This window comes from Chiloscyllium punctatum, chromosome 20 (assembly GCF_047496795.1).
Source record: "Chiloscyllium punctatum isolate Juve2018m chromosome 20, sChiPun1.3, whole genome shotgun sequence".
Classification (NCBI taxonomy): domain Eukaryota; kingdom Metazoa; phylum Chordata; class Chondrichthyes; order Orectolobiformes; family Hemiscylliidae; genus Chiloscyllium; species Chiloscyllium punctatum.
The window spans coordinates 63,558,139-63,582,248 of NC_092758.1; the positions used below are offsets into that span (position 1 = coordinate 63,558,139).

General features: G+C 57.1%; 1 protein-coding gene across 1 annotated transcript in view; it reads left to right on the forward strand.

Moving 5' to 3' along the window:
- Positions 1–24,110, forward strand: part of ccnjl (cyclin J-like) — a 94,069-nt gene that overhangs the window by 8,892 nt on the left and 61,067 nt on the right. Inside the window, exon 2 of the mRNA XM_072591029.1 lies at positions 10,717–10,927. Coding sequence (XP_072447130.1) covers positions 10,717–10,927 — 211 coding nt within the window. The remainder of the gene's footprint in view (positions 1–10,716; positions 10,928–24,110) is intronic.

Here is a 24,110-nt window from a genome sequence, read left to right on the forward strand (position 1 = left end):
CACCCACCCCTCTCCCCGCCGGCCCACCCACCCACCCCTCTCCCCGCCGGCCCACCCACCCACCCCTCTCCCCGCCGGCCCACCCACCCACCCCTCTCCCCGCCGGCCCACCCGCCCACCCACCCACCCCTCTCCACGCCGGCCCGCCCGCCCACCCACCCACCCCTCTCCACGCCGGCCCGCCCGCCCACCCACCCCTCTCCCCGCCGGCCCGCCCGCCCGCCCACCCCTCTCCCCGCCGGCCCGCCCGCCCGCCCACCCCTCTCCCCGCCGGCCCGCCCGCCCGCCCACCCCTCTCCCCGCCGGCCCGCCCGCCCGCCCACCCCTCTCCCCGCCGGCCCGCCCGCCCGCCCACCCCTCTCCCCGCCGGCCCGCCCACCCGCCCACCCCTCTCCCCGCCGGCCCGCCCACCCCTCTCCCCGCCGGCCCGCCCACCCCTCTCCCCGCCGGCCCGCCCGCCCGCCCACCCACCCCTCTCCCCGCCGGCCCGCCCGCCCGCCCACCCACCCCTCTCCCCGCCGGCCCGCCCGCCCGCCCACCCACCCCTCTCCCCGCCGGCCCGCCCGCCCGCCCACCCACCCCTCTCCCCGCCGGCCCGCCCGCCCGCCCACCCACCCCTCTCCCCGCCGGCCCGCCCGCCCACCCACCCCTCTCCCCGCCGGCCCGCCCGCCCACCCACCCCTCTCCCCGCCGGCCCGCCCGCCCACCCACCCCTCTCCCCGCCGGCCCGCCCGCCCACCCACCCCTCTCCCCGCCGGCCCGCCCGCCCGCCGGCCCACCCACCCCTCTCCCCGCCGGCCCACCCACCTCTCTCCCCGCCGGCCCACCCCTCTCCCCGCCGGCCGTCGCCGGCCCACCCACCCACCCACCCCTCTCCTCGCCGGCCTTCGCCCGTCCGCCCCTCTCCCCGCGGGCCGTCGCCCGCCCACCCACCCACCCCTCTGCCCGCCGGCCCACCCACCCCTCTCCCCGCCGGCCCACCCACCTCTCTCCCCGCCGGTCCACCCACCCACCCACCCACCCCTCTCCCCGCCGGCCGTCGCCGGGCCACCCACCCACCCACCCCTCTCCTCGCCGGCCGTCGCCCGCCCGCCCCTCTCCCCGCCGGCCGTCGCCCGCCCACCCACCCACCCCTCTCCCCGCCGGCCCACCCACCCCTCTCCCCGCCGGCCCACCCACCCACCCACCCCTCTCCCCGCCGGCCCACCCACCCACCCACCCCTCTCCCCGCCGGCCCACCCACCCACCCACCCCTCTCCCCGCCGGCCCACCCACCCACCCACCCCTCTCCCCGCCGGCCCACCCACCCCTCTCCCGCCGGCCCGCCCGCCCACCCACCCACCCCTCTCCCCGCCGGCCCGCCCGCCCGCCCACCCACCCCTCTCCCCGCCGGCCCGCCCGCCCACCCACCCACCCACCCCTCTCCCCGCCGGCCCGCCCGCCCACCCACCCCTCTCCCGCCGGCCCGCCCGCCCACCCACCCCTCTCCCCGCCGGCCCGCCCGCCCACCCACCCCTCTCCCCGCCGGCCCGCCCGCCCACCCACCCCTCTCCCCGCCGGCCCGCCCGCCCACCCACCCCTCTCCCCGCCGGCCCGCCCGCCCGCCCCACCCACCCCTCTCCCCGCCGGCCCGCCCGCCCACCCACCCCTCTCCCCGCCGGCCCGCCGGCCCACCCACCCACCCACCCACCCCTCTCCCCGCCGGCCCGCCGGCCCACCCACCCACCCACCCACCCCTCTCCCCGCCGGCCCACCCACCCACCCACCCACCCCTCTCCCCGCCGGCCCACCCACCCACCCACCCACCCCTCTCCCCGCCGGCCCACCCACCCACCCCTCTCCCCGCCGGCCCACCCACCCACCCCTCTCCCCGCCGGCCCACCCACCCACCCCTCTCCCCGCCGGCCCACCCACCCACCCCTCTCCCCGCCGGCCCACCCACCCACCCCTCTCCCCGCCGGCCCACCCACCCACCCCTCTCCCCGCCGGCCCACCCACCCACCCACCCACCCCTCTCCCCGCCGGCCCACCCACCCACCCACCCACCCCTCTCCCCGCCGGCCCACCCACCCACCCACCCACCCACCCCTCTCCCCGCCGGCCCACCCACCCACCCACCCACCCCTCTCCCCGCCGGCCCACCCACCCACCCACCCACCCACCCACCCCTCTCCCCGCCGGCCCACCCACCCACCCACCCACCCACCCCTCTCCCCGCCGGCCCACCCACCCACCCCTCTCCCCGCCGGCCCACCCACCCACCCCTCTCCCCGCCGGCCCACCCACCCACCCACCCCTCTCCCCGCCGGCCCACCCACCCACCCCTCTCCCCGCCGGCCCACCCACCCACCCCTCTCCCCGCCGGCCCACCCACCCACCCCTCTCCCCGCCGGCCCACCCACCCACCCCTCTCCCCGCCGGCCCACCCACCCACCCCTCTCCCCGCCGGCCCACCCACCCACCCCTCTCCCCGCCGGCCCACCCACCCACCCACCCACCCCTCTCCCCGCCGGCCCACCCACCCACCCACCCACCCCTCTCCCCGCCGGCCCACCCACCCACCCCTCTCCCCGCCGGCCCACCCACCCACCCACCCACCCCTCTCCCCGCCGGCCCACCCACCCACCCACCCACCCCTCTCCCCGCCGGCCCACCCACCCACCCACCCACCCCTCTCCCCGCCGGCCCACCCACCCACCCACCCACCCACCCCTCTCCCCGCCGGCCCACCCACCCACCCACCCACCCACCCCTCTCCCCGCCGGCCCACCCACCCACCCCTCTCCCCGCCGGCCCACCCACCCACCCCTCTCCCCGCCGGCCCACCCACCCACCCCTCTCCCCGCCGGCCCACCCACCCACCCCTCTCCCCGCCGGCCCACCCACCCAACCAACCACCCCTCTCCCCGACCGCCCACCCACCCACCCCTCTCCCCGCCCGCCCACCCACCCACCCACCCCTCTCCCCGCCCGCCCACCCACCCACCCACCCCTCTCCCCGCCCGCCCACCCACCCACCCACCCCTCTCCCCGCCCGCCCACCCACCCACCCTCTCTCCCCGCCCGCCCACCCACCCACCCCTCTCCCCGCCCACCCACCCACCCCCCCCCCTCTCCCCGCCCACCCACCCACCCCCCCCCCTCTCCCCGCCCACCCACCCACCCACCCACCCCCCCCCTCTCCCCGCCCACCCACCCACCCACCCCCCCCTCTCACCGCCCACCCACCCACCCACCCCCCCCCCTCTCCCCGCCCACCCACCCACCCACCCACCCACCCCCCCCCTCTCCCCGCCCACCCACCCACCCACCCCCCCCCTCTCCCCGCCCACCCACCCACCCCCCCCCTCTCCCGCCCACCCACCCACCCCCCCCCCTCTCCCCGCCCACCCACCCGCCCACCCCCCCCCCTCCCCGCCCGCCCACCCACCCACCCCCCCCCCCCCCCGCCCGCCCACCCACCCACACCTCTGCCCGCCGGCCGTCGCCCGCCCGCCCACCCACCCCTCTCCCCGCCGGCCGTCGCCCGCCCGCCCACCCACCCCTCTCCCCGCCGGCCGTCGCCCGCCCGCCCACCCACCCCTCTCCCCGCCGGCCGTCGCCCGCCCGCCCACCCACCCCTCTCCCCGCCGGCCGTCGCCCCCGCCCACCCACCCCTCTCCCCGCCGGCCGTCGCCCGCCCGCCCACCCACCCCTCTCCCCGCCGGCCGTCGCCCGCCCGCCCACCCACCCCTCTCCCCGCCGGCCGTCGCCCGCCCGCCCACCCACCCCTCTCCCCGCCGACCGTCGCCCGCCCGCCCACCCACCCCTCTCCCCGCCGGCCGTCGCCCGCCCCGCCCACCCACCCCTCTCCCCGCCGGCCGTCGCCCGCCCGCCCGCCCACCCACCCCTCTCCCCGCCGGCCGTCGCCCGCCCGCCCACCCCTCTCCCCGCCGGCCGTCGCCCGCCCGCCCGCCCGCCCACCCCTCTCCCCGCCGGCCGTCGCCCGCCCGCCCACCCCTCTCCCCGCCGGCCGTCGCCCGCCCACCCCTCTCCCCGCCGGCCGTCGCCCGCCCGCCCCTCTCCCCGCCGGCCGTCGCCCGCCCGCCCCTCTCCCCGCCGGCCGTCGCCCGCCCGCCCCTCTCCCCCGCCGGCCGTCGCCCGCCCACCCAACCACCCAACCACCCACCCACCCCTCTCCCCGCCGGCCGTCGCCCGCCCACCCAACCACCCACCCCCCCCTCTCCCCGCCCACCCACCCACCCCCCCCTCTCCCCGCCCACCCACCCACCCCCCCCTCTCCCCGCCCACCCACCCACCCCCCCCTCTCCCCGCCCACCCACCCACCCCCCCCTCTCCCCGCCCACCCACCCCTCTCCCCGCCGGCCCGGCCGCCCACCCACCCCTCTCCCCGCCGGCCCGCCCGCCCACCCACCCCTCTCCCCGCCGGCCCACCCACCCCTCTCCCCGCCGGCCCACCCACCTCTCTCCCCGCCGGCCCACCCCTCTCCCCGCCGGCCGTCGCCGGCCCACCCCTCTCCTCGCCGGCCGTCGCCCGTCCGCCCGCCCCTCTCCCCGCCGGCCGTCGCCCGCCCGCCCCTCTCCCCGCCGGCTGTCGCCCGCCCACCCAACCACCCAACCACCCACCCACCCCTCTCCCCGCCGGCCGTCGCCCGCCCACCCACCCACCCCTCTCCCCGCCGGCCGTCGCCCAACCGCCCGCCCACCCACCCACCCCTCTCCCCGCCCGCCCACCCACCCACCCCTCTCCCCGCCCGCCCACTCACCCACCCCTCTCCCCGCCGGCCGTCGCCCGCCCGCCCCTCTCCCCGCCGACCGTCGCCCGCCCGCCCGCCCACCCGCCCCTCTCCCCGCCGGCCGTCGCCCGCCCGCCCGCCCCTCTCCCCGCCGGCCGTCGCCCGCCCGCCCGCCCCTCTCCCCGCCGGCCGTCGCCCCGCCCGCCCGCCCCTCTCCCCGCCGGCCGTCGCCCGCCCGCCCGCCCCTCTCCCCGCCGGCCGTCGCCCGCACCGCCCGCCCCTCTCCCCGCCGGCCGTCGCCCGCCCGCCCGCCCCTCTCCCCGCCGGCCGTCGCCCGCCCGCCCGCCCCTCTCCCCGCCGGCCGTCGCCCGCCCGCCCGCCCCTCTCCCCGCCGGCCGTCGCCCGCCCGCCCCTCTCCCCGCCGGCCGTCGCCCGCCCACCCAACCACCCAACCACCCACCCACCCCTCTCCCCGCCGGCCGTCGCCCGCCCACCCAACCACCCACCCACCCCTCTCCCCGCCCACCCACCCACCCCCCCCTCTCCCCGCCCACCCACCCACCCCCCCCTCTCCCCGCCCACCCACCCACCCCCCCCTCTCCCCGCCCACCCACCCACCCCCCCCTCTCCCCGCCCACCCACCCACCCCCCCCCTCTCCCCGCCCACCTACCCACCCCCCCCTCTCCCCGCCCACCTACCCACCCCCCCCCCGCCCACCCACCCACCCACCCCCCCCCTCTCCCCGCCCACCCACCCACCCCCCCCTCTCCCCGCCCACCCACCCACCCCCCCCCTCTCCCCGCCCACCCACCCACCCCCCCCCTCTCCCCGCCCACCCACCCACCCCCCCCCTCTCCCCGCCCACCCACCCACCCCCCCCCTCTCCCCGCCCACCCACCCACCCCCCCCCCTCTCCCCGCCCACCCCCCCCTCTCCCCGCCCACCCACCCACCCCCCCCCCTCTCCCCGCCCACCCACCCACCCCCCCCCTCTCCCCGCCCACCCACCCACCCCCCCCCTCTCCCCGCCCCCCCCCTCTCCCCGCCCACCCACCCACCCCCCCCCTCTTCACGCCCACCCACCCACCCCCCCCCTCTCCACGCCGGCCGTCACCCACCCACCGACCCACCCACCGACCCACCCACCCCTCTCCCCGCCGGCCGTCGCCCGCCCACCCACCCCTCTCCCGCCGGCCGCCGGCCGTCGCCCGCCCACCCACCCCTCTCCCAGCCCGCCGTCACCCACCCACCCACCCACCCCTCTCCCAGCCGGCCGTCACCCACCCACCCACCCACCCCTCTCCCAGCCGGCCGTCACCCACCCCTCTCCCAGCCGGCCGTCACCCACCCACCCCTCTCCCAGCCGGCCGTCACCCACCCACCCACCCCTCTCCCAGCCGGCCGTCACCCACCCACCCACCCCTCTCCCAGCCGGCCGTCACCCACCCACCCACCCCTCTCCCAGCCGGCCGTCACCCACCCACCCACCCACCCACCCCTCTCCCAGCCGGCCGTCACCCACCCACCCACCCCTCTCCCAGCCGGCCGTCACCCACCCACCCACCCCTCTCCCAGCCGGCCGTCACCCACCCACCCACCCCTCTCCCAGCCGGCCGTCACCCACCCACCCACCCCTCTCCCAGCCGGCCGTCACCCACCCACCCACCCCTCTCCCAGCCGGCCGTCACCCACCCACCCACCCCTCTCCCAGCCGGCCGTCACCCACCCACCCACCCCTCTCCCAGCCGGCCGTCACCCACCCACCCACCCCTCTCCCAGCCGGCCGTCACCCACCCACCCACCCACCCACCCACCCCTCTCCCAGCCGGCCGTCACCCACCCACCCACCCACCCACCCCTCTCCCAGCCGGCCGTCACCTACCCACCCACCCACCCCTCTCCCAGCCGGCCGTCACCCACCCACCCACCCACCCCTCTCCCAGCCGGCCGTCACCCACCCACCCACCCACCCCTCTCCCAGCCGGCCGTCACCCACCCACCCACCCACCCACCCCTCTCCCCGCCGGCTGTCACCCACCCACCCACCCACCCACCCCTCTCCCCGCCGGCCGTCACCCACCCACCCACCCACCCACCCCTCTCCCCGCCGGCCGTCACCCACCCACCCACCCACCCACCCCTCTCCCCGCCGGCCGTCACCCACCCCTCTCCCCGCCGGCCGTCACCCACCCGCCCACCCACCCCTCTCCCAGCCGGCCGTCACCCACCCACCCACCCACCCACCCACCCCTCTCCCCGCCGGCCGTCACCCACCCACCGACCCACCCACCCCTCTCCCCGCCGGCCGTCGCCCGCCCACCCACCCCTCTCCCCGCCGGCCGCCGGCCGTCGCCCGCCCACCCACCCCTCTCCCAGCCCGCCGTCACCCACCCACCCACCCACCCCTCTCCCAGCCGGCCGTCATCCACCCACCCACCCACCCCTCTCCCAGCCGGCCGTCATCCACCCACCCACCCACCCCTCTCCCAGCCGGCCGTCATCCACCCACCCACCCACCCCTCTCCCAGCCGGCCGTCACCCACCCACCCACCCACCCACCCCTCTCCCAGCCGGCCGTCACCCACCCACCCACCCCTCTCCCAGCCGGCCGTCACCCACCCACCCACCCCTCTCCCAGCCGGCCGTCACCCACCCACCCACCCCTCTCCCAGCCGGCCGTCACCCACCCACCCACCCCTCTCCCAGCCGGCCGTCACCCACCCACCCACCCCTCTCCCAGCCGGCCGTCACCCACCCACCCACCCCTCTCCCAGCCGGCCGTCACCCACCCACCCACCCCTCTCCCAGCCGGCCGTCACCCACCCCTCTCCCAGCCGGCCGTCACCCACCCACCCACCACTCTCCCAGCCGGCCGTCACCCACCCACCCACCCCTCTCCCAGCCGGCCGTCACCCACCCACCCACCCCTCTCCCAGCCGGCCGTCACCCACCCACCCACCCCTCTCCCAGCCGGCCGTCACCCACCCACCCACCCCTCTCCCAGCCGGCCGTCACCCACCCACCCACCCCTCTCCCAGCCGGCCGTCACCCACCCACCCACCCCTCTCCCAGCCGGCCGTCACCCACCCACCCACCCCCTCTCCCAGCCGGCCGTCACCCACCCACCCACCCCTCTCCCAGCCGGCCGTCACCCACCCACCCACCCCTCTCCCAGCCGGCCGTCACCCACCCACCCACCCCTCTCCCAGCCGGCCGTCACCCACCCACCCACCCCTCTCCCAGCCGGCCGTCACCCACCCACCCACCCCTCTCCCAGCCGGCCGTCACCCACCCACCCACCCCTCTCCCAGCCGGCCGTCACCCACCCACCCCTCTCCCAGCCGGCCGTCACCCACCCACCCACCCCTCTCCCAGCCGGCTGTCACCCACCCGCCCACCCACCCACCCCTCTCCCAGCCGGCCGTCACCCACCCCTCTCCCAGCCGGCCGTCACCCACCCACCCACCCACCCACCCACCCACCCCTCTCCCAGCCGGCCGTCACCCACCCACCCACCCACCCACCCACCCCTCTCCCAGCCGGCCGTCACCCACCCACCCACCCACCCACCCCTCTCCCAGCCGGCCGTCACCCACCCACCCACCCACCCCTCTCCCAGCCGGCCGTCACCCACCCGCCCACCCACCCCTCTCCCAGCCGGCCGTCACCCACCCGCCCACCCACCCCTCTCCCAGCCGGCCGTCACCCACCCGCCCACCCACCCCTCTCCCAGCCGGCCGTCACCCACCCGCCCACCCACCCCTCTCCCAGCCGGCCGTCACCCACCCGCCCACCCACCCACCCACCCACCCCTCTCCCCGCCGGCTGTCACCCGCCCACCCACCCACCCACCCCTCTCCCCGGCGGCCGTCACCCACCCACCCACCCCTCTCCCCGGCGGCCGTCACCCACCCACCCACCCCTCTCCCCGCCGGCCGTCACCCACCCACCCACCCACCCCTCTCCCCGCCGGCCGTCACCCACCCACCCACCCACCCCTCTCCCGCCGGCCGTCACCCACCCACCCACCCACCCCTCTCCCCGCCGGCCGTCACCCACCCACCCACCCACCCCTCTCCCCGCCGGCCGTCACCCACCCACCCACCCACCCCTCTCCCCGCCGGCCGTCACCCACCCACCCACCCACCCCTCTCCCCGCCGGCCGTCACCCACCCACCCACCCACCCACCCCTCTCCCCGCCGGCCGTCACCCACCCACCCACCCACCCCTCTCCCCGCCGGCCGTCACCCACCCACCCACCCACCCCTCTCCCCGCCGGCCGTCACCCACCCACCCACCCACCCCTCTCCCCGCCGGCCGTCACCCACCCACCCACCCACCCCTCTCCCCGCCGGCCGTCACCCACCCACCCACCCACCCCTCTCCCCGCCGGCCGTCACCCACCCACCCCTCTCCCCGCCGGCCGTCACCCACCCACCCCTCTCCCCGCCGGCCGTCACCCACCCACCCACCCACCCCTCTCCCCGCCGGCCGTCACCCACCCACCCACCCACCCCTCTCCCCGCCGGCCGTCACCCACCCACCCACCCACCCCTCTCCCCGCCGGCCGTCACCCACCCACCCACCCACCCCTCTCCCCGCCGGCCGTCACCCACCCACCCACCCACCCCTCTCCCCGCCGGCCGTCACCCACCCACCCACCCACCCCTCTCCCCGCCGGCCGTCACCCACCCACCCACCCACCACCTTTATCCTAATATCTTAAAACTATGACTCTTCGTGCCAGTCAATCCTGCCCTGGGGTAAAGTCTCTGGTTATTGACTCTATCCATGCCTCTCATTACCTTGTGCATCTCGATCAGTTCACCTCTCTTTCTCCTTCTGTCCAGCGTGGAAAGTCTGAGCTTAGTCAACATCTCTTTGTAAGGCAAGCCTTCCAGTACAGGCAGCATCATGGTAAACCTTCTTTGCATCCTCTCCAAAGCCTCCGTCCCTTTCCTGCAACAGGGTGACCAGAACTGGACATAATTTTCCAAGTGTTGTCTCACCAGGGTCTTGTAGAGCTGCAGCAAAACCTCACGATTCTTGAACTCAATCTTGAACTTGAACTTAATGAAAGCCAAAACACCATATGCATTCTTAGAAACCTTATCCTTTAGAGTGACAACTTTGAGGGATCTTTGCACTTGAACACCCAGATCCCTCTTTTCCTTCGCACTGCCAAGAATCTTGTCTTTCATCCTATCTTTAGCATTCAAGTTTAACTTTCCAAAATGCATCACCTCACATTTATCCAGGTTGAACTCCATCTGCCATTTCTCAACCCAGCTGTACATCCTGTCTATGTCACGCTGCAGCCTGCAGTAGCCCTCGATACTATCCATGGCACCTCCAAACTTTGTCATCGACAAATTTACTAACCCACCCCTCAACCTCCTCATCCAAGTCATTTATTAAAACTAGAAAGAGCAGAGGCCTAAGAACAGAGCCCTTTGGGACACCACTCACCACTGACCTCCCGGCAGAATATTTTCCATCTACAACCACTCTCTGCCTTGTATCAGCCAACCATTTCTGAATCCAGACAGCCAAAATTCCCTGTATCCCATACCTCCTGAAGTTTGAAAGGTGGCTGTTAATTTGTCATAATGAGGGTCACCTGTAACAAAGTTCTCTGGCCTCACCAAACTCAGCAGCTGTACAAGAAACATTATATGCCATGGGCTTTGAAAAGCCTGGAGGTTTCTGAAGCATGGTTTTGCACTATGCTTCAGCTTTATCCATTGTTTTTATGTTGTGGTTTCCACAGCTACACACCTCCCAATCATGTCTTGTGCTTTCATTTTTTCCTGGCATTAATCCCATTCCAACAACTGTTCTGTTTAGGTTAAAAGAGAATGTGCTTTTGTTGCTCTGCAGCCAGACCCTACTAGCAGGTGGCAAGCGAGGCTCTAAGTATCCTTTCTGTCAAGATACACTCTTGACGCTGCCTTTTCTTTACTGTTCTCTTTTGTATAGGAACTGAAGCTGCCTGTCTACAAAGCTCATTCACCACAGATTGGCTTGCGCCGCTATTTTGCTGACCTTCTTGCCATCCTGAGTAATCGCTACCAGCTTTGCCCTACAGCACGTCACCTTGCTGTTTACTTACTAGACCTCTTCATGGATCACTACGATGTTGGAGCAAAACAGCTGTACGTCATCGCTCTTTCCTGCCTTCTCTTAGCTAGTAAGTATTAATTACTAGTAATGGGTCTTCACACATTTTAATGTGTGAATGGTAACTATAACAAATACGATTTTGCCATTGCTTTTAAACTTTTATTAATGTGATCCGTTTACAAGATTTTAGATTTCCTCTGTTTGATAGTTCAAATGTAACAAAGTGCATTGATCCCATTTTGTTTTTATGCTTGCCTGAATTTTAACCCATGTTCAAAGGGATGTGTGACTTTGAAGCATGTCTCATTCTAAAGACAATGAAGGCAACTAAACATTTTAAGTATTTTACATATAGAAAGTAATGATTGATTCTGTGTCTTTGCTGTGTAAAATGTTATTCTGTTCTGTGAAAGCCAGGGTTTACCAAATGCTTTTTCTTATTTCAAAATTACTTAACGTTTTTGCTGTATGGTATTGTGACTGCTTTATCCAAATACCACTCCTGTTCAGGGATCATAATCTTCAGGTGGAAGTAGCCATGTTCTTACGTGGCTTTGCTTCCTCAAGTGTTTAAAACCTGTTGCAAAGTGCTATTGTGTCCAACTCTCACATGATCTGGGATGTATCTATACTGTTAGAGACCAGCTAGACCAGTAGTTGTAATTTGTAAATATATTGCTTGATGCTGGTAGCAATCTAAAACTGCCCTGCTTAACAGAGGGGTTTACATAGACCTGAATACATGGATGGCAGCAATGCTTTCTTTATGAATTAAAAAAAACAATGTTTAGAGAGGGCTGAAGGAATCAGATTGCCCAGACACTTCGGGAGCAGGTGAGACTTGAACCTGGGCCTCCTTGTTCAGGGTAGGCACACTACCACTCCACACCAAGGCCCTATAGGTAGACTCTTTAGATATTTAGATATGTCTTCTCAACCTGTTGTGAGGTGTTGGAATAAATGTCTGAAGCAAGTGGGACTTGAACTCTGGCCTTCTGGCTCAGGGGGGAAGATTCTTTATCTTTTACTCCAGACACTTTAATTAAGGCTAGGTGATGCCTTGAGCACTTTAGAAACCAGAAATAAAATTGCACTGAATTTACACGTTGGGGTCTGTTTAGATCTTGACTTTCAAGTTTATACTCAGAGTTCATTGTTTGTGAAATCTTCAAATCGATTCACATCAGAATAGACCTGCATTGTAACTGAACCATATAATGCCTTTTGTGAAAACAAACAAAGTCTTTGCTGATTAATGACAATAGTATTTCATTTTTGTCCTTTGAAACCTTTTTGGTACAGTGATTAATGTCAAAATGTGTAGCTTCTCCCTTCTTTGCTTAAGGCACTGTCCTGTTCTAGGTATCAGTATAAAGCCTCAAGCTGTCCATTTATATTTTGAACTTTGGTCTGTTATCATATGAAGGTCCTGACAATCATAAATTGGTTTATACACAAAAGCAAGCATTCACATTGCTCTTGAGACAAACGTGACACCAGCAGGTTACACGGTTCCATAATTTGCTTTGCACAGGATAGGTCAGGAGTCTGAGCCAACAACACTTTTCAGTTTCAGTTACCAGACTATCATCAGCAAGGCACCAATCTATGCCTTTGGTAATGAGAAACTGGATTTCTAGAGTTCCTTTAGCACCTCTAAAGTTTTCATGCAGCTTTGCAGGGTTTGGGACTTGATAGCTTGTTTAGCACCTCCAAACATTTTCAATTTTTCTGCCAATAGGAAGACTGACCTCTTCCTGGGATTGATTTACCATTTTTTACAATATTTATCTCTGTTAGTCATTGTCTTTGTCTGCATTTTCATTGTATCTATATCTGACAATTCATTGCCTTCCCACTCCAGTTCACCTTTGTGTCTGCCTGCCACATGACTTCTTTGTTCACTGCCTGTTAGTACTATTTCCAGGTCAAGGGTTGCCAAATTTTACAGACTGTAGTTCATATTATTCAAAGATTTTAATCCCTTTTTAATTGGATGCAAGCCGTCAAAAATTTGTTTCAAGCATTCTCAAACAATTGCAGGCTCCACAGAAATTTTGAAGGAATTATAAATTTTCCTTTCTGCTTCTGGGGGTAATGGTTGTCATAACAGTCCAGCTGAAATAGAACGTAGAAATAGTACAGCACAGTGTGGGCCCTTCGGCCCACAATGTTGTGCCAAACATTTATCTTAATCTAAGATTAATCTAATCTACACACCGCTCAATTTACTGTCATCCATGTGCTTGTCCAGTAGTCACTTAAATGGCCCTAATGTCTCTGACTCTACTACCACTGCTGGCAATGCATTCCACACATCCACCACTCTCTGCATAAAGAACCTACCTCTGACATTGCCCCTATACTTCCTCCAAACACCTTAAAATCAAAACCCCTCGTGCCAGCTATTTCTGCCCTGGGGAGAAGTCTCTGGCTATCTACTCTATCTGTGCCTCTCATTACCTTGTACACCCCTCTTCCTCCTCCTCTCTGGTGTGAAAAGCTCCAGCTGTCACAACCTGTCATCATAAGACATGCTCTCTGATCCAGACAGCATCCTGGTAAATCTCCTCTGCACCCTTACTAAAGCATCTACATCTTTCTTATAATGAGGCGACCAGAACTGGACACAATATTCCAAGTGTGGTCTAAAACCTGGATTGTTCTTGAGCTGCAGCAAAACCTCATGGCTCTTAAGCTCAATCCGCCTGTTAGTGAAAGCCAAAACACCACACGTTGTCTTAACAACCCTATCAACTTGGATGGTAACTTTGTGTACAAAATATCACACTTGCTTCTTCTCCAGCTTTTGCGTGACTTGCAATGTGTTACTTGTATTTTCTGTTTTTGCTTTAAATCTTGATGGTTTATGGCGTTCTCATTCAGTGACCTTCAGTTTTTTTTTATCAGTTATCAAGCACAGCAAGGTTAAGGAAGGAGGGAGAGAGTGGAGGAGTACTTTGGAAACAGTTATTACTGCTTATGTTATTGTGATTTTATATCGCCTTAAAGCAAAAAGTACAGAAATATTTGGGATGCAGTGAAAGTCTAATAGTTTGAATGTAGTCTCAGTTTATGAATGAACTATCTGATTTAAAATACCCAACATTTACTTTTTTTCTGCTGAATACAAGTAAAGACTTAGTAAGAAGTTTAGTCGGCCATTAGTTAGAACAAAGAACAATACAGCGCAAGAACACGCCTTTTGACTCTCCAAGCCTGCCCTGACACATTTTACCCTTCCATACTAAAACTGCCTTCACTTACAGGATCTGTATCCCTCTGTTCCCTTCCTATTGATGTAATTGTCTAGATGTTTCTTGAATGCTGTTGTGTCTCCTTCCACCACCTCTGCCAATGCATTCCAGGTACTCACCACCCTTCATGTGAAAAATGTGCTTTGCACATCACTTAGACTCTGCCCCCTCCCCCCCCACACACACACACACACACACACACACACACACACACACACACACACACACACAAAACCTGTCACCTAGTAATTTACCTCTCCACCCTGGGAAAAAGCTTCATACTTATCATACTAGCCATGCCATTCACAATCTTGTAAACTTCTGTCAGATTGCCCCCTTTACCGTCTGCGCTACAGCGAAAACAAATTCAGTCTATCTAACCCCTCTCATTGCTAAAATTCCCCATACCTTTCCTGCGTCCTCTCCAAAGCATCCACATCATTCTGGTAGTGTGGTGACCAGAACTGTCCACAATATTCCAAGTGTGGCCTAACGAAAGATCTGTAAAGTTGCAGAATAACTTGTCTATCTGGTTGTAAGTTTGCTCGCTGAGCTGGCAGGTTTGTTCTCAGACGTTCCGTCACCATGCTAGGTAACATCATCAGTCAACGCTGGTGTTCTGACCCGCTTTCTGTTTGTGTCTTGGTCTGTTAAGGTGGGTGATATCACTTCTGGTTGTTTTTCTCAGAGATTGGGAAATGGGGTCTAAATCGATGTTGATGGAATCCTGGTTTGAAGGCCAAGCCTCGAGGAATTCCTGTGCGTAACTCTGTTTAGCCTGTCCTAGGATGGATGTGTTGTCCCAGTTGAAGTGGTGTCCTTCTTTGTCTGTATGTAAGGATACTAATGACAGTGGGTCATGTCTTTTGGTGTTTGTGTATCCTGGTGGCTAGTTTTTTGCCTGTTTGTCTGATGTGTTTGTAACAGTCCTTGTATGGTATTTTATAAATGACATTCATTTTGCTGGTTGTTGGTACATGATCCTTTAGGTTCATCATGAGCTGTTTCAGTGTGTTGGTAGATTTGTGGGCTACCATGATGCCAAGGGGTCAGAGTATTTGCCCAAAGAGGTTACAAAGATGTCTGTCAATACTTCAACAATTTGCGCTCTTGCCTCCCTCAATATTCTGGGACAGATCCCATCAGGGCCCAGGGTCTTAGCTACCTTAATACTTTGTAAGATACACAACACCTCTTCCTTTTTAATAATAACTTAGCTTATAAGTTATAGACTTCCTTCTCTGAGATCATTCTCCATGAATTTCTTAATTTAGGACCTCACCTACCTCTTCTGACTCTTCCATAGATTCCCTCCTTTGTCCTTGAGTGGGTCAACCCTTTCCCTGGCTCCAGGCTAGCTCTGCTCCACCATTTTATTTACAACCTAGCACTTAAATCCAGAAGTGAGCCTTAGAAAATTATTTTGTAGGATGTTTTGCTAAAGCACAGGTTTAATTGTTTTCCATCTAACTAGGAATAAATCAAAAAGTGAGGATTGAAATCCATTTTGTTGTTCATCCTTGTTGGGAATAAGATTATTTGTTAACATTATGCAAATTGATTATCACCATATCTTTCTTTCTTTGTGATCGATTGAATAAATTAAAGCATTATTTTACGATGATAACCTTTGCTTACCAGCTTAGGCTGAAACAATGCTATTTGTAGCTTTAACTCCAGTAGTTGTGATAGTGTTGGCTACCAAGGAGTTCATTAAGTCTATTCAAAGTAATGCCTTTTAAGATGTTCTTTCTGACTTATTTAGCATAGTATAGCTGTGGATGTATGTTTGCTCGCTGAGTTGGAAGGTTTGTTTTCAGGTGCCTTGTCACCATACAGGATAACATCATTAGTGAGCCTCTGGTGAAGCACTGGTGATATGGCCTGCTTCTTATTTATTGGAAATGACTACCAGACTACTCAGATCTCTTGGCATTATGCTAGCCCACAAACCCACTAAAACAGCAGCTAATGAACTTTAAAGACCCTATATAGGCAACAAGCAAAACTAATGCCATTTACAAAATAACGTGCAAGTACTGTAACAAACACCACATTGGACAAACAGGCCAAAAACTAGCCACCAGCATACATGAACATCAACTAGCCACAAAAAGACATGACCCACTCTCACTAGTATCTTTTACATACAGATGAGGAAGGTCACCACTTCGACTGAAACAACAAATCCATCCTAGGACAGGCCAAACAGGGACATGCACAAGAATTCTGAGAAGCATGGCATTCTAACTGGAACTCTTCTCAACAAACACGTTGACTAGGATCCCATTTACCACCCCCTGAGAAAAAGAACAGGAAATAACATCACAGGAAATGACATCACCACAAGAAATTGCATCACCAACCCAAGGAAGCCTAAATACACGCGTTAAAAGCGGGCCATACCACCAGTGCTTAATCTGGAGGTTCAGTGATGATACCAAGTATGGTGATGAAGCATCTGAAAACAAACCTTCCAGCTCAGCAAGCAAACTTACATCCAGAACCTCAGCCTGAGCTACAAATCATCTTAAAACTTGCTAAGAGTATAGCTGTCCTAAATTGTGGGAGGAAGTATGGTGCAATATTCAAAAATTCTGCATTCGTGTTATGGGAAGCTGTCTTAAAATTTTTATCCCTATTTTCAAATTCCCATTGTCTATCCCCCACACCCCTCTGTGATTCCTTCCAACCCCATAACCTTCTGTTATCTGCACTGCTTCAATTCTACTTTGTGAGCATCCACAAACTTAATTACTCTAAGCTGATTTTCGTGCTTCTGTAGTCTAGAACCTAATCTCTGAAATTTCCTCCCTATCCTCTCCTTTTAAGGTACTTCTTGAAAACCCACCTCTCTGAACATCAAGCTTTAGTTCATATGAAACATGGAGTGTGAAGCTAAGATAAAAGAAATTCTCAAAGTCATGTTGTAAAGGCTGGCAAAAGGTGGAGTGGGGGTTGATTTAAAGACAAAAAAAAGTGTTTATGGAAATGGTTCCAGGAATGAAGAAATCAGGGGCTGGGAATTCCGCAGCAAGTAACTCACCATTCTTCTTAATGCCTGGTCAACATTTACAAGACACAGGTCAGGAATGTTAGGAAATATTCTGCACTTGCGAACATAGATGTGACTCCAAAAACATTCAAGAAGCTTGACTGTCCAAAACAATGTAGCCTGTTTGATTGGCGGTCCATCTGCCGCCTCCAACATTCATTCCCTCTGCCATTGCACGGTTGCAGAAGTGTACATCATCTGCGAGATGCAGTGCAGTAATACACTAAGGCTCCTCTGACAGCATCTTTCAAACCTGCCATCTAGAAGAACAAGGACAAGTGCAACAGATATTTGCAAATGCCACCAACTGCAAGTTCCTCTCTCAGCCATAACTGAGCAACCTCAGTTATCCGGACATCGATTTTCCGAATTTCGGATTATCAGGACAAGATCTCAAGGTCCCGTAAAAACGTTGTCCGAACAAAATATTCCCCGCCCATTTCATTTGGATAATCAAGGCTTTTCTGTATCATCATGACTTGGATTTATGTTTCCGTTCCTTTACTGTTGAAGTCCCTCCCTAATAACAGTATGGTGACAGCATACCCTAAGGACTGCAGTGGTTCTAGAAAGGGAACGGACTCCCTTCTCCAGAGCAATCAAGAATGAGCAATAAATGCTGGCCCAACCAGCAACATCCATATCCCGTGAATGAATAACAATGAGGACCCTCAGTTATAAGGATAGATGGAAGAAGTTGGGAGTGATTCCCTTGGAAAAACTAAGACTCAGAGTGGGTCTAGACCCAAAAAAATCACGTGACACCAAATTATAGCCCAATGGGATTATTTGAAAACATTAGCTTTCAGAGCACATCTGGTAGATGTATTCAAAAGTCATGGATGATCTTGACTATGTAGGAGAAGCTTTTCCCACACTGAAAGGATCGAAAATGTCAAGGCACAGATTTAAAACAATTTAAGAAATTAAGCAAAAGTGTTGTGAGGAAGGGCTTTTCTCCACACTGATTGGTTTAGGCCTGACAGTATGGTGGAAACAGGCATTCAAAAGGGAATTAGATGGTTATTTGAAAAGGAAATGCAGGATTATTTGGGAAAGCAGTATTTCCACTTAGAGTCATAGAGATGTACAGCATGGAAACAGACCCTTCAGTCCAACCCGTCCATGCCAACCATATATCCCAACCCAATCTAGTCCCACCTGCCAGCACCCAGCCCATATCCCTCCAAACCCTTCCGATTCATACACCCATCCAAATGCCTCTAAAATGTTGCAATTATACCAGCGTCCACCACATCCTCTGGCAGCTCATTCTATACGCGTACCACCCTCTACGTGAAAAAGTTGCCCCTGAGCTCTCTTTTATACCTTTCCCCTCTCACCCTAAACCTATGCCCTCTAGTACTGGACTCCCCGACCCCAGGGAAAAGACTTTGTCTGTTTATCCTATCCATGCCCCTCATAATTTTGTAAACCTCTGTAAGGTCACCCCTCAGCCTCCGACGCTCCAGGGAAAACAGCCCCAGCCTGTTCAACTACTCTCTGTAGCTCAGATCCACCAACCCTGGCAACATCCTTGTAAATCTTTTCTGAACTCTTTCAAGTTTCACAACATCTTTCCGATAGGAAGGAGACCAGAATTGCACGCAATATTCCAACAGTGGCCTAACCAATGTCCTATACAGCCACAACGTGACCTCCCAACTCCTGTACTCAATACTCTGACCAATAAAGGAAAGCATACCAAACACCTCCTTCACTGTCCTATCTACCTGCGACTCCACTTTCAAGGAGCTATGAACCTGCACTCCAAGGTCTCTTTGTTTAGCAACACTCCCTAGGACCTTACTATTAAGTGTATAAGTCCTGCTAAGATTTGCTTTCCCAAAATGCAGTATCTCTCATTTATCTGAATTAAACTCCCTGAATTAAACTCCATTTACCACTTCTCAGCCCATTGGCCAACCTGGTCCAGATCCTGTTGTAATGTGAGGTAACCCTCTTTGCTGTCCACTACACCTCTAATTTTGATGTCATCTGCAAACTTACAAACTGTACCTCTTATGCTCGCACCCAAACCATTTACATAAATGACAAAAAGTAGAGGGCCCAGCACAGATCCATGTGGCACTCCACTGGTCACAGGCCTCCAGTCTGAAAAGCAACCCTCCACCACCACCACCCTCTGTCTTCTGCCTTTCAGCCAGTTCTGTATCCAAATGGCTAGTTCTCCCTGTATTCAGTGAGATCTCACCTTGCTAATCAGTCTCCCATGGGGAACCCTTGTCGAACACCTTACTGAAGTCCATATAGATCACATCTACTGCTCTGCCCTCATCAATCTTCTTTGTTACTTCTTCAAAAATCTCAATCAAGTTTGTGAGACACGATTTCCCACACACAAAGCCATGTTGACTATCCCGAATCAGTCCTTGCCTTTCCAAATACATGTACATCCTGTCCCTCAGGATTCCCTCCAACAACTTGCCCACCACCGAGGTCAGGCTCACCGGAATATCTCAGCAAGAGGCCCAGCAATCACTTCTCTAGCTTCCCACTGAATTCTTGGGTACACCTAGTCAGGTCCTGGGGATTTATCCACCTTTAACCGTTTCAAGACATCCAGCACTTCCTCCTCTGTAATCTGGACATTTTGCAAGATGTCACCATCTATTTCCCTACAGTCTATATCTTCCATATCCTTTTCCACAGTAACTACTGATGCAAAATATTCATTTAGTATCTCCCCCATTTTCTGAGGCTCCACACACAGACCGCCTTGCTGACCTTTGAGGGGCCCTATTCTCTCCCTAGTTATCCTTTTGCCCTTAATATATTTGTAAAAACCCTTTGGATTCTCCTTAATTCTATTTGCCAAAGCTATCTCATGTCCCCGTTTTGCTCTCCTGATTTCCCTCTTAAGTATACTCTTACTTTCTTTATACTCTTCTAAGGATTCACTCAGTCTCTCCTGTCTATACCTGATATATGCTTCCTTCTTTTTCTTGACCAAACTCTCAATTTCTTTAGTCATCCAGCCTTCCCTTTCACTCTGACAGGAATATACTTTCTCTGGATTCTTGTTCTTTCATTTCTGAAGGCTTCCCATTTTCCAGCCATCCCTTTACCTGCGAACATCTGCCTCCAATCAGCTTTCGAAAGTTCTTGCCTAATACCGTCAAAATTGGCCTTTCTCCAATTTAGAACTTCAACTTTTAGATCTGGTCTATCCTTTTCCATCATTACTTTAAAACAAATAGAATTATGGTCGCTGGCCCTAAAGTGCTGCCCCACTGACACTTCAGTTGCCTGCCCTGTCTTATTTCCCAAGAGTAGGTCAAGTTTTGCACCTTCTCTAGTAGGTACATCCACATACTGAATCAAATAATTGTCTTGTACACACTTAAGAAATTCCTCTCCATCTAAACCTTTAACACTATGGCAGACCCAGTCGATGTTTGGAAAGTTAAAATTCCCTACCGTAACTACTCTATTATTCTTACAGAAGGCATAGGTTTAGGGTGAGAGGGGAAAGATATAAAAGGGACCTAAGAGGCAACTTTTTCATGCAGAAGATGGTGCGTGTATGGAATGGGCTGCCAGAGGAAATAATGGAGGCTGATGCAATTACAGCATTTAAAAGGCATCTGGATGGGTATATGAATAGGAAGGGTTTACAGGGATATGGGCTAAGTACTGGCAAATGGGATTAAATTAGGATATCTAGTTCGCATGGACAAGTTGGAGCGAAGGGTCTGTTTCCATGCTGTACATCTCTACCTCCTATGACTGGAGGCCTGTGATCAGTGGTGTGCTGCAAAGCTCAGTGCTGGATCCATTGCATTTATTCATTTATATAAATGATTTGGATGTGAATATAGGAGGAATGATTAGTAAGTTTGCAAATGCACCAGAATTGATGTTGTAGTGGACAGTGAAGAAGGTTATCTCATAGTACAACAGGACCTTAATCAGATGAGTTAATGGGCTAAGGAGTGGCAGATGGAGTTTACTTTAGATACATTCGAGGTGCTGCATTTTGGTAAGGCAAGCCAGGGCAGGACTTAAACCGTTAATGGTAGGACCCTGGGGAGTGTTGATGAACATAGAGATCTAGGGATGCAGGTGCATAGTTCCTTGAAAGTGGAGTTGCAAGTAGACAGGGTGATGAAGAAGGCATTTGTCACACTTGCCTTCATTTATCAGGACATTGAATATAGGAGTTGGGATGCTATGTTGCAGCTGTACAGGACATTGGTGAGGCCACTTTTAGAATACTGCATACAATTTTGGTCACCCTTCTGTAGGAAAGAAAAAGAGATTTACAAGGATGTTACTGGGATTGGAGGGTTCGAGATATAGGGTGAGGATAGGGCTGTTTTCCATGGAGCATGAGGCGCTCAGGGGTGACCTTGTAGAGGTTTATAAAGTTATGAGGGGCATGGATAGCGTGAATAGCCAAGGTGTTTTTTGCAGAGTCCAAAATTAGAGGGCATAGGTTTAAGTTGAGAGGGGCAAGATTTGAAAAGGACCTGAGGAGCAAATCTTTCAAGCAAGAGGGTGGTGTGTGTATGGAATGAGCTGCCAGAGGGAAAGGGTGGAGGCTGCCACAATTACAACGTTTAAAAAGCATCTGGATACATGAGTAGGAAAGTTTGATAGGGATATGGGCCAAATTCTGGCAAATGGGACTAGATCAGTTTAAGGTAGTTGGATGACGTGGATGAGTTTGACTGCTGTGTGACTCCATGATTAGCATGCTTCCCTATTTTTCCTTAGAATGTGAAATTTGAAGCATAGAAGTTTTTCTAGCTCATAGGATTTACTGGCTGAAATGGTCAGCCTCACAATGGAATCTGATCAAAGTGAAAAGAGAATCTCACGAGGTCGGCAGCATCCATGGAGAGGGAAACGGAACTAATATTTTGAGGTTGATGTGAGCTTTCCTCAGAAATGGTCAGGTTTTGTTTTCTAAAATCTGTGCTTGGTGACCATATTGCTGAAAATCTAACCATTTTCAAGATTTCTTGCATCTGGTTATAAATCACATCTGCATGGTGTGCTTCCTAATAAGCAGGGCATTCCTGAATTAATTGACAGTAAATTGCCTGTGATGTCTTTGAAATTAGCACCAAGATTACCTGTTGAAAATCTATTGGACAAGGGAATGTTGGAGGTAGAGGATAATCAGAGTTGTCCAATCCATCACAATTGGTTTTGGCTGTTCAGTCAGACTGCAGTCTACCTAATGCTTGATTTCAAATATACAAAGTGAGGAAGGATAGAGCTTTCCTCCATGCTGACATTGAAGGAAGTTCATTCACACTTTTTTGAATCTTTTCTTTAGAAGTGATGGACTAATTATGGTGCAAGCTCTCAGCGATCTTGGTTGGTACCACAGTAATTATCAGCTTGATAGTACATGAAAAACAGATGTAGAAGCCATTTGATCCTTCATATCTTTGCAGAAAGCCTATAAATGAATCGCTAGTATTGAACTTCTGATCTTTTTAAAATTGAAGTTATTAGCCTGCTTTTGTGCGCAAATACTGGAGGTTTTCATAAATAATTGACTATGACAGTGCTTTAAAGAATATTTCAGCTCTCCAGTCTGAAATAGCTTGTGATTCTGAAAATTGATTTTCTATCTCCAGATTTATAACTGCTCCTGCTTAAAGATCATAGCACAGTGCTTTTTGTCACATGTAGGAACAAATTACTAGATTTGTACTGAAAACAACAACTGCAGTGGTTACAGGTCAGGCAGCATCCACGAAGAGAGAGCAAGCTAACATTTCAAGTCTAGATGACTCTTCAGCAGAGCTCTAATGAAGAGTCAACTAGACTTAAAAAGACAGCTTGCTCTCTCTCTGTATGGATGCTGCCTAACCCATTATGATCTCCAGCTTTTGTTGTTTTCAGCTTATTGTCACATGTTTACCCCTCTCTGATTTGCCTCCTTTCTCTCCTGAAGTTGTCAACTCTTGCTGGATTATGACAAATAGTGAGGGTAATTGGTGCCTTACTCAAATAGACATCTTTGATGTGTGAACCCAACCACTGCAATAATTCATGTGCACAAGCACAACAGCTGATTACACATGAAAATCGTTTTGCAGGAGGCATTTGATAGAAAGCAAGAGTCAAAACTCAGCTTTTCAGAAGGTTTTTGAGTTCTGAACTGAGGTCAAGTGTGCTGCTCATGTTAACATAAAAAGTTCCTTGGTATTATTTTGAAGGCAAGAGGAAGAATATTCCATCTATCCTGGTCAGTGTTCAATCTTGGCTACTGTCTTCATCCAACATTGCTTAAAATGCTGAATTTCCTAGTTTGAAGGATGCAGTGTTTCCCATTTAAGGCAGGTTAAATAATAGAGGCTAGATCCAGGAACTGAAAATAAGCAAAGATATAGAATTACTGCAGATGCTGGAATCATGACTGAAAACAACAAATGCTGGAGATCACAGTGGGTCAGACAGGATCCATGGAGAAAGAGCAAGCTAACATTTCAAGTCTAGATGATTCTTCATCAGAGCTGATGAAGATATAGTTTCTTCCGTTGCTTCAATTCCTTTAACATAATCTTGTAGGTAAAACTTGTTTTCTTGTAATGTGGAGAGATGTTGCTTTTTTCACTAAATAACAGAGATTTTGGATTTTTTAAAAAAAATTACTAATCGCAACCATGATCACTAACCATAGGCCAGTTATCTTGTGTCTGTTTGTTGGCCCTCGCTTTGCAAAGTTGCCTGCTTGATGTAGTGATTGCACTTCAAAAGTATTTAATTCGGAGTGAAATGCTTCAGGAAATCCTGAGGCTTGTCAAAGGCAATGTGTAGATCAAAGTCTTTGAATTTCTTTATTTCTCTCTCCCTCCCTGTTTCTCCCTTTTTCTGGCAAAACAATCTTTTTTTAAACTATATTTCAGTGCATGTGACAGTCATAAATCAAGTCAAATTATTTACAAATCTCGATC